Source organism: Sinocyclocheilus anshuiensis, unplaced genomic scaffold (assembly GCF_001515605.1).
Source record: "Sinocyclocheilus anshuiensis isolate Anshui unplaced genomic scaffold, SAMN03320099.WGS_v1.1 scaffold394, whole genome shotgun sequence".
In the NCBI taxonomy this organism is placed as follows: domain Eukaryota; kingdom Metazoa; phylum Chordata; class Actinopteri; order Cypriniformes; family Cyprinidae; genus Sinocyclocheilus; species Sinocyclocheilus anshuiensis.
The window spans coordinates 73761-84767 of NW_015542343.1; the positions used below are offsets into that span (position 1 = coordinate 73761).

The 11007-nt window shown below is 37.2% G+C and overlaps 1 protein-coding gene across 3 annotated transcripts in view; it reads right to left on the reverse strand.

Annotated features, from left to right (window-relative positions):
* Positions 1-8326, reverse strand: part of anos1 (anosmin 1) — a 70204-nt gene extending 61878 nt beyond the window's left edge. For 2 of the 3 annotated variants that reach the window (XM_016489753.1, XM_016489751.1), the window contains exon 1: positions 7060-7269. In XM_016489753.1, coding sequence (XP_016345239.1) covers positions 7060-7227 — 168 coding nt within the window. In that variant the 5' untranslated portion in view covers positions 7228-7269. Of the gene's footprint in view, positions 1-7059; positions 7270-8110 lie in introns of those variants that run through there. The other variant, XM_016489752.1, reaches the window with a different exon arrangement.
* Between the last annotated feature and the right edge of the window lie 2681 nt (positions 8327-11007).

An 11007-nucleotide genomic window follows, 5' to 3' on the forward strand; every position in this document is an offset into this window, starting at 1 on the left:
ATTTTTTCATTTCATTTTTATTTCATTTTAATTTTATTTCATTTCATTTCATTTTATTTTATTTTTTTATTTTATTTTATTTCATTTTGTTTTATTTTTATTTTTTTTATTATTATTCAAATCGCAATCACAATTAGATTTTTTCCCCAATTTGTACAGCTCTACTACATTCTTCTAAGGCAATGAAATAAGTAGTGCACAGACAAACTTTTTTTGAAACATATTGATTGATGAAGGCATAACCAAATATGATATAAAAATAATCAATAAGCATTAGGTAGAACTGTTGAATTTCTGCTGAAATCTATGGAGATTTATTTTTATAAAAGCAACTAAGGCATCTGAGAGCATGCTGTATTGTGAACTACACTACACTACACTACACTTATAACATGAACTCCAGTGTCTTAAAAAAACTCCAGCCCCGTCCCTGTCCGGACACTGACACCTCTCCAGACACATCAGCGGTGGATTCTGAGGCGTGACAGCAGTCCTCGGACACTCGGCGGGATGTTGACCCAGCTGTCGCTGACCTCGTGCTGATAATTATAGGTCAGCATTGTGACCCGGCTCTGTGGAGAGTCAAGGGTATTCCTGGGGTGTTTAAGCCTTGGGTTTTAAAGCTCACAGATTTACAATCAGTCACTGAGGGATTCGTGTGTCAGATCAACTCTAATCCATCGAGGAACTAAACACAACATCGTCCTGAAAGATAAACTGTGCCTTTACATGTGTGTGTTTAGCAGACGCTCTTATCCGAAGAGACAAACAATAGAGGAATAGAAACGATTCGTCACAGAGCCAACAGTGTTCACAGTGTACAAGCGGGTTTAAGGTGGCAGAGGAACATCTGAGAAACACTGGGGAAAAACACTGTGAGATCCTGCACTGAATTTAAATCAATTAAATTAATCCAAATTTACATGTAAAGAACAGGAAAGGTTCTGAAAGCCTAAAGGTTTATAGGCCTTACGGATGGAAAAACGGGTTGATAGAATCATAGATGGATGGACAAATGATAAATGGATGGATGGATATGACGATAGATTGACAGATGACAATTTAATGGATGGATGGATGGATGGATGGATGGACGGATGATAAATGGATGGACGGATGGACGGATGGATGATAAATGGACGGATGGATGGACGGATGGATGATAAATGGACGGATGGATGGACGGATGGATGATAAATGGACGGATGGATGGATGGATGGATGAATGGAAGATAAATGGATGGATGGATGATAAATGATAGATGGATGATGGATGGATAGATAGATGATAAATGGATGGATGGATAGATAGATGGATAGATGATGGATAGATAGATAGATGATGGATGGATTGATAGATGGATGGACCTATAGATGATGGATAGACGATAAATGGATGGAGGACAGAAAAATAAATGGATGGATGGATGGATGGAATTATAGATGATGGATGGATAGTCGATAAATTGAAGGATGGATGGATGGATGGAATGATCGATGATATAGCATAGATAGATAGATAGATAGATGAGATTGCATAAAATTGATTTAACATATAATAGTGATGTAAATCTCTACACAATGACATGTCATTAAAGGTGACGTACCAACATACGTGAATTGCACTTGATCGTATGTCATTTTCTCTTACAGATGAAATCTTGTGTTTACGCGTCAGAACATCTGTACACTAAATAACACATGTAGACATGTTATATCGTCTGTACACGCTGTGTGTAAAGACATATGTAATATTATGGCCTTCCATGCGTTTGGCACGTGTCACATGTTAAGTGCTCTAGTTAGTGTGTTACAGTCAGCAGCAGGTGCTTTGAGCTCTTCTCGCTCACATTGTTCTGAGTTGAGCTGTTCTTCTGGCTTTTATTGACATTGTTGAGATGCTTTAATCAGAGCGCTGCTTTAGGCGAGTGTTTAACACGACACAGCTCACAGCCTTCTCTGCTTAAATCCATTCCATACGGCTCTCATTTCATTCACCAGACGTCTGTGAGTAAAACAAGCGAGTGTCATCCATCATTCTGTCATACCTTTACAGTCTAATGTTGTTGTCCTAAAGCAGGGCTTTTCCATCTTTTAGACCCAATTTATTCTGTGAAGATTAGTATTATAAATATATCTCAATATAATTAAATAAAAAAACTGTATTTAATTTCTTTTAAGTTAATTCTATTTTTTTTACACATTTATTTACGCTTTTTTTTTTACTCTAATTTTTCTCATTTTAATCCTGAAGTAGGGATTTTTTATCTTTTAGACCAAATTTATTATTATTATAAATATATCTAAATTTTTCTCCTAAATTTTAATTAAATTTATAAGTTAATTTAAATGTTCCTACTCATTACAGCACTACTGTTATTTATTTATTTGTTTGTTTAAATACATACATTTATATTTTTATTTATTTAAAACAATATATATTTTTATACAATTTATAACTACTTATTTTACTATTTATTTTTTCCTCTGTTTTTCCTCTACAAATTTCCACAGAAATGTCCTAAAGTGCACAATGCTTTTGCTATATGAAGAGAAACCAAGTTCCCAAAAAAAAAATAATAATAATAATATTATTATTATTATAATTTTTTTGGGAACTTGGTTTCTCTTCATATAGCAAAAGTCAAGTATTAAGTATTTAATTCACTGGATTATACAAAGATAGACATTACCACACAATATTATTCAATATTTAAACCATTTTACTGGTTGAATTTCAGGAAAAATAGCTATAATATATTATAAAATATATATCCAAACAAACTTTTTTCCATATTCAAAATGCTTTCAAATGTATAGTCATATAACATAACATTAAGAGCATCCGTATCATTAAAATTGCAAAAGAAAACCAGAACCACGAGAGACGAGACATTTTTGGATCGGGCAACATGCTGGTAAATCAGCAAGCTGACGTTCTTATCAGCATTTCATAAGGCGCAAAACATCTACAGATGCCACATTCCAGAGATAAACGGGCTGTAAAGTGGAAATAATGCACTCTTGGGTTGTTTAAAGAGTCATTATTACTTAGATAAGTTCAGCCGTAACACACCCCACACTCACACCGGCCAAAGAGCAGAAGATTGCACCAACACCGATTATATTCTCTGCTAATCGAGCGCTGAATCTGAAGGTTAGAGGATGTTTCGGAGCGTGTGAATCGCTACAAGACTCCATTCACGTCTCTGCTAATGAAACCCGCACACATACGAGCTGCTGTGGTTTGATTCCCTTCCAAAGTTGTTTCATATCAAAGGCCCTTGACAAGCGACACGGCACGACTTCTTTCCAATGTTTGTCTTTCCTTTGGATCAGAACGCGCGTCCCTCGAGCCGAATGGAGGGAACTAATGGCTTAATTTAAAACGCAGTAATTTTTACGACATCAGGCGTGCTCGCAGGACTCTCTGACACACCTTTGGCTTCATACGTCCACACATAAATAATTCCACAAGCAGCAGATGCTTTCCTGAACAGAGCCGGGCTTTCAGCTCGCAGACGCTGGATTTACAGCCGGGTGTTTCCCTCTGTCCGTTACCCAATCACCGATACATAAATACTCTCCAATAGGACAATAAAAACTCCAGAAAGCTTCATTTCACTGTTTCGATGACCTGCACTGACACATTGTTATTTGGGACATAAACTTACTAAGTTTCAAAAAGCGGCTTGGATAAATAAAAGAGACCAAGTATTCTTTACTAATCTAACAAACTGATTCATTACTAATTATTTGAGCATCTGAATTATTTGAGCGGCATGAAAACAAACCTGACGATGAACACTTTCTCCAGCACGAGTTGAGATGTTCTTCAGAGCTTCTTGTTTCTCTAAATGGCCAGATATCACTAATTAGTCGCCTAAAAATAATACGTCAGAACGTTACTTTGTTGTTTATTCCCCAGTTCAAATAAAAGAATTCTGTATTTTCAGTATAGATAGAATGATAGAACAATAGAGTGAGAGACAGACGGATGAACAGAACTTTAGATGGATGGATGGATGGAACGATGGATGGATGGATGGATGGATGGAGCGATGGATGGATGGAGCGATGGAATTAATGGATGGATGATGGATGGAACGATGGATGGATGGAACGATGGATGGAACGATGGATGGATGGATGGATGGATGGATGGATGGATGGATGGATGGATGGATGGATGGATGTAATGGATGGATGATGGATGGAACGATGGATGGATGGAACGATGGATGGATGGATGGATGGATGGAGCGATGGATGGATGGATGGAATTAATGGATGGATGATGGATGGAACGATGGATGGATGGAACGATGGATGGATGGATGGATGGATGGTAGATAGAGCGATAGAACGATAGATAGAATGATGGATGGATAGAACCATAAATGGATGGATGAAGAGAGAGATGGATAGATATATGATGGATATACAGAACGACAGATGGATAGATAGATGGATGATAGAGAGATGGATATACAGAATGATAGATGGATGGACAGAATGAGAGACAGAAAGATCAATAGATAGAACGATAAAAAACAATAGAACGATAGATAGATAGATAGATAGATAGATAGATAGATAGATAGATAGATAGATAGACACTAATTAATCACCTAAAAATAATACGTCAGAACTTTTCTTTCTTTTACATTTTTCTAATTCCTAAACAGCATTTATTCCCAGGTTTTTTCTTTAATGTTCCTGTGTTTTCAGACTCTCTGGTTCCTGCTGTAGCTTCGGATCACTCACTCCTCAGTTCTGCTCTGAGTGATGGTTTATCTGAGGGACTGCAGAGGAACTGAGGGCAGCAGCTCGGCGTGTGAGGCTGGCATTTGGTCAGCAGGAGAGTGCAGAGGGGGGCTGCATGTTTTTGCAGCTGACCAGACCTCCCATTTTCACATGAAAGACCTGCGAACACACACACACACACACGGCCTCCGGACACTCTTTATGGAGCACCAACAACAATCGCTTTCTATTCCTGGAGCTTCCCAGCCAGTTCAACCAGCCCTTTATCAAGCTCAGCCTGTCACGGCACTTCCTGCGCAGACAAAAGACTTCGCCAGCTTTCTCCATACGTCCCTTTTGATGTTAAGAAAGATGTTCCCCTCAAATCATTAACGGCTAGCTGCCAAATGGCAACATCATAAACCGTCACAAGTGCATTTATCTTCGCATGCATGTCAACTTGTTTGGGTTGCATGGCAAGTTTCACGCTTTAGATGCATGCATTAACCTTGAACACACTCGTGTGCATTCAGATGCAAGCAATGAGGAAACATTAGAAGGAGAAGAGCCTTTCGCTGAGCTCTGAGGAAACTAATACGGTGTAGACGCAGGACTTCTGACAAAACAAGAGCGTAAGAGCAACACAAACCCCTCGCTTTCTAACAAGGAATCATGTGTTTTACTGCATGCTCTCATACAAGCTGGAGATTAAGGATCAGCCAAACTGCAATAAAGTCCCAAAATAATGCCCTTTAAACAAACATTAAACCAGTTTCAATGTCTAACAAGGTACGACCAATAAACGCAAAAATGCAGTTTGTTTGCTACTATTCAAGTAGACTATATCATATATGTTATGAGAGAAGTTGAAGACACTAACAAACAAATGACTTTGTGCAATAATTTATAGACTTGATCAAAAGTATACATCATGTACAGCCCAAAAATTGTGCATTTTCATGACAATCAAGCACTTTCTACTAAATAAAAAAAATAAAAAAATTCAAATTACATTAATAAGAATATGGGATGGAAATGTGTTTAAATGTCATTTAAGGAAAAAAAAAAAAGCATTTTCAATTTTTTGACAATTAAGCACTTTATCCTGCCTACTAGTTCTCATTATTGCAAAAATAAATAAATAACAATTCTAAATAAAAATAAAACAAAAATTACGTAAAGAATTATATATATGATTTTGGAAGGGAAATGTTCTTATTAAATCTGTTACATTATTCTTCATGAAAATATAAGATCAATCAATGTTTCCCACTGAAGGGATGTAATCGACTCTTTCTCCTCCGATTATAACCACTAGATGTTGTTTTAGTTGTAAAGAACTAAAACAACCAGAACCCAGAGTCACTTTACACGTCAATCGCGTATGCAGTCTGTTTGATGCGAATATGAACCACTTCTTTAAACCAGATTAACCAGAACAGAACAGATGGAAGTTCTGAGCTGAAAACTGATTTCAACACCTCATCAATAAAGCAGAGTATCAGCAGCTAACCGGATGACCACGAAAACATCATTCATTAATGAAGCTCTAAACATGAAACCTAAATAACTCTAATAATAATTAAATGGACTCAATAATTCATAATTACTGACAGAGCGAAACCTGATTAAATAGCCGCTATTCCATGTGCCTGTTCCAAAATGAACTGAATATTTAAGTAAATATTATGTAAAATTATGTCATTAAATAGTTTTACTAGTAATATTTCTAGGCCACTGTAATGATCATCATCAATGTGTCAGGTTCACAATCTACTGACGGTTTTTAAATATTAAAATGAATTTAAATAGTGTAAAATAACAATAGGCTAATGTTGTTCATATAATATAAAATAAGCGATTAATCTGATTTCATAAATTCTGTACATTCCATTTGAACATACACTCTTAAAAATAAAGGTTCTTTATTGACATCAATGGTTCCACAAAGAACCTTCACCAGCCATGGAACCTTGTCATTCCACAAAAGGTTATTAGATTATTAAAATATCGTTTTAAGAACTGTTCACTGAAAGGTTCTTGGGGGAACCAAAACTGGTTCTTCTATGGCATCACTGTGAAAACCCCCTTTTGGAAGCTTTATTTTTAAGAGTGCATGCTATATATATATATATATCGGTCATTCAAAAGCACTTATCGGTTGACCATTTCTAGCAATAATCCTAATAATAGTCTATTAATAACACAACATATGGATCTAAATGTCAAGACTGTGAATGCAAAGTCCAAGTTTTAGAATGTTGCATTGAAGCTGATGTTGATGAAGCGCTATAACGGCATATTCTGACATACCTGGAAATGTTTGAAAGCGGCAGAAATGCGCGTGATGTGCAGGCTGAGGCATCGCGACGCGCACCTCGCGCGATAAACGCTCGCGCTGAAGAACTCGTCGCCGGGTTTCCTCGCGTCAGCGCCCGCGGCGCTCCACAGCAGCCCTGTAATCCACATGAACGCGAGCATCGCGGAGCTGGTCGTCTGCAGCTGCAGCGAGAGTGAGTGTGACTGAAGAAAGACTGAAGGAGGACAGAGTATCAGCAGCTAACCGGATGACCACGAAAACATCATTCATTAATGAAGCTCTAAACATGAAACCTAAATAACTCTAATAATAATTAAATGGACTCAATAATTCATAATTACTGACAGAGCAAAACCTGATTAAATAGCCGCTATTCCATGTGCCTGTTCCAAAATGAACTGAATATTTAAGTAAATATTATGTAAAATTATGTCATTAAATAGTTTTACTAGTAATATTTCTAGGCCACTGTAATGATCATCATCAATGTGTCAGGTTCACAATCTACTGACGGTTTTTAAATATTAAAATGAATTTAAATAGTGTAAAATAACAATAGGCTAATGTTGTTCATATAATATAAAATAAGCGATTAATCTGATTTCATAAATTCTGTACATTCCATTTGAACATACACTCTTAAAAATAAAGGTTCTTTATTGACATCAATGGTTCCACAAAGAACCTTCACCAGCCATGGAACCTTGTCATTCCACAAAAGGTTATTAGATTATTAAAATATCGTTTTAAGAACTGTTCACTGAAAGGTTCTTGGGGGAACCAAAACTGGTTCTTCTATGGCATCACTGTGAAAACCCCCTTTTGGAAGCTTTATTTTTAAGAGTGCATGCTATATATATATATATATCGGTCATTCAAAAGCACTTATCGGTTGACCATTTCTAGCAATAATCCTAATAATAGTCTATTAATAACACAACATATGGATCTAAATGTCAAGACTGTGAATGCAAAGTCCAAGTTTTAGAATGTTGCATTGAAGCTGATGTTGATGAAGCGCTATAATGGCATATTCTGACATACCTGGAAATGTTTGAAAGCGGCAGAAATGCGCGTGATGTGCAGGCTGAGGCATCGCGACGCGCACCTCGCGCGATAAACGCTCGCGCTGAAGAACTCGTCGCCGGGTTTCCTCGCGTCAGCGCCCGCGGCGCTCCACAGCAGCCCTGTAATCCACATGAACGCGAGCATCGCGGAGCTGGTCGTCTGCAGCTGCAGCGAGAGTGAGTGTGACTGAAGAAAGACTGAAGGAGGACAGAAGAAAGTTTCGCGCTGCGGAGGGGCGGAGTCAACGCGCGTCATTGCGCGAGCTCTGCGCGTAGCCCCGCCCCTCCAGACGCAGGTAGAGAAACTTCAGATGCGATGATGGACGAAGTTCTGCTTCTTCATGCAATGGTCAGTTTTGTGGCATTTTGTTTCCATTAAATGTCTTCTTTAAGACTTGAAGGAAACAACTAAAATACACATTTAATTGTTTATTGCATTGCACTTTATCTGTTATTCTCCACTTCAGCAGCTCTTGCACACACCAAACTTTACAGTCGTATTCCTATCTATATTCTATATATGTGACCCTGGAGCACAAAAGCAGTGTTAAGTCGCTGGGGTATATTTGTAGCGATAGCCAACAATACATTGTATGGGTCAAAATTATTGATTTTTCTCTTTTATGCCAAAATCATCAGGATATTAAATAAAGATCATGTTCCATGAAGATATTTAGTAAATGTCCTACTGTAAATATATAAAAACTTAATGTTTGATTAGTAATATGCATTGCTAAGAACTTCATTTGGACAACTTTAAAGATGATTTTCTCAATATTTAGATTTTTTTGCACCCTCAGATTCCAGATTTTCAAATAGTTGTATCTCAGCCAAATATTGTCATATCCTAACAAACCATACATCACTGGAAAGCGCATTTATTCAGCTTTCAGATGAGGTTTTGACCCTTAATTGACCCTTATGACTGGTTTTGTGGTCCAGGGTCACACACACACACACACACACACACATACATACATATACACTGTATATATAATATATTTTTAACATTTTATTCCTAAAAACATGGTGAAAATGTGATATTTTCTGATTTATGGAGTGATAAAAAGAGAAATCCCCTCTGGAAAACCTTCAACTAATATTTCAAGAAAATCAAACAAGCATTATTAGCCAGGCTTTATACAATTATCGGATTTATGTTCTGGGAATGTATGCAAATTAGTACATATTTAATTAGATGTTGCCTCATTTGCATATTTCACCATAACATTTTAGAAAACTAAAGTTTGGTGTGTGTTGGAGCTGCTGAAGTGGAGAAAGCAGGACTTGAAGATATGTATTGCAATAGATCAAGTGCAATAAAATAAACACTTAAATATGTATTTTGCATGTCTTCTTTCCACTAGTCTGACCAGTGCATTAAAACACAATAGCTTGTAGTGATTCTAGTGGAAACTTCCCATGTGAGCTTCAAACCGTTTTACAAGCATTGCAGACATGTCTAGCATTATTTCTCCTCGCCAGCCACGAGTAGAGTAGCGTGGAAAGAATGACTCCAGCGCTTGTTAAAACAACAGAAATGCTCCCGAATCTCGCCAGCTAGAAATCGTCACGTTAAAAAGCCGCTGAAAAACTTCCCAGAAGGCTTCATAAAACATCATGACTTCACTCTCTCGAAGAAACAGCAGCGCTTGGTTTGCGTCTAATGAGTTTTTATGGGTATTCCTCCTGAACAGTGCAGGACAGAAACTGGGGCTCGTAATCGGTAGGTTTGGCCTGCGATTTCCTCCCATAAAAAAAACATTATAAAGAAAACGCTTAATGTGACTTAATGCATTAAAACAGTGTTTTTAAATGACCAAACTCAATAAACATTATTAATAAATCATACTATGTACAGACAAGCAGATATGAGCCATAATACGAACGCAACGCATTTAATTACACATTAAGTGTTTTCCTCCCATAGAAACCTGATATTAGGAAAACGCTTAACATTATTTATTAATAATGTTTATTGAGTTGTTTTAATGCATTAAGCCACGTTAAGCAGGAAAACGCTTAAAGGGATAGTTCACCCAAAAATGAAAATGTGATGTTTATCTGCTTACCCCCAGGGCATCCAAGATGTAGGTGACTTTGTTTCTTCAGTAGAACACAAACGAAGATCAGATATCTTATAACTTAAAAAAAATATATATATATATATATATGTAAATGTTAATTAGTGCATGTTCATGTAATGATGGTCCACTGAACGGCATGTTGTAGATGAATCCAAGTGCAGATTTATTATACAGAGTGAAATCCAAAAATCCAAATAAAACACAGACTTGACTACAGACATGAAACAACTCACCAAACAGAGGTTAAAACGTTCAATACACGACAAGAGACAAAGGCTACATGAGGGCTACTTATAGCAAACAATAAGGGTCACATGACATAAACCAACCAATGAGAAACAAGACATGCCTTGGACAACCAATCAGAACATGACACAATGAACAAAGGAACCAATAGCAGGAATACAAGAGGGCAAAGGAACCACATGACTAGACAGGAACCATGACTAAACTCCAAAATAAAAGACATGAAACAAACCCCAAAACCAGGCAAAGACACGAAACGATCGGTCTGTGCAAGAAACTGAACAGTATTTATATAATTTTTTACCTCTTATACACCACAATGTCCAACTTCCGGCGCGTGACGCATGTACGTGCTCTGGCATAGTAAACATAGATATATATAAGTAGATTCCCGCGGCCCATAGAAACAGTCACTAATGAGTAGTGATGTTCGGTTCTTGAACGTATCGTTCTTTTGAGCCAGTTCTCAGGAAGTATCCGGTCGAGCCGGTTCACAAATCGAACTGAATCGAACTTTAGTTCCGGGTTGATGACGCAGGAT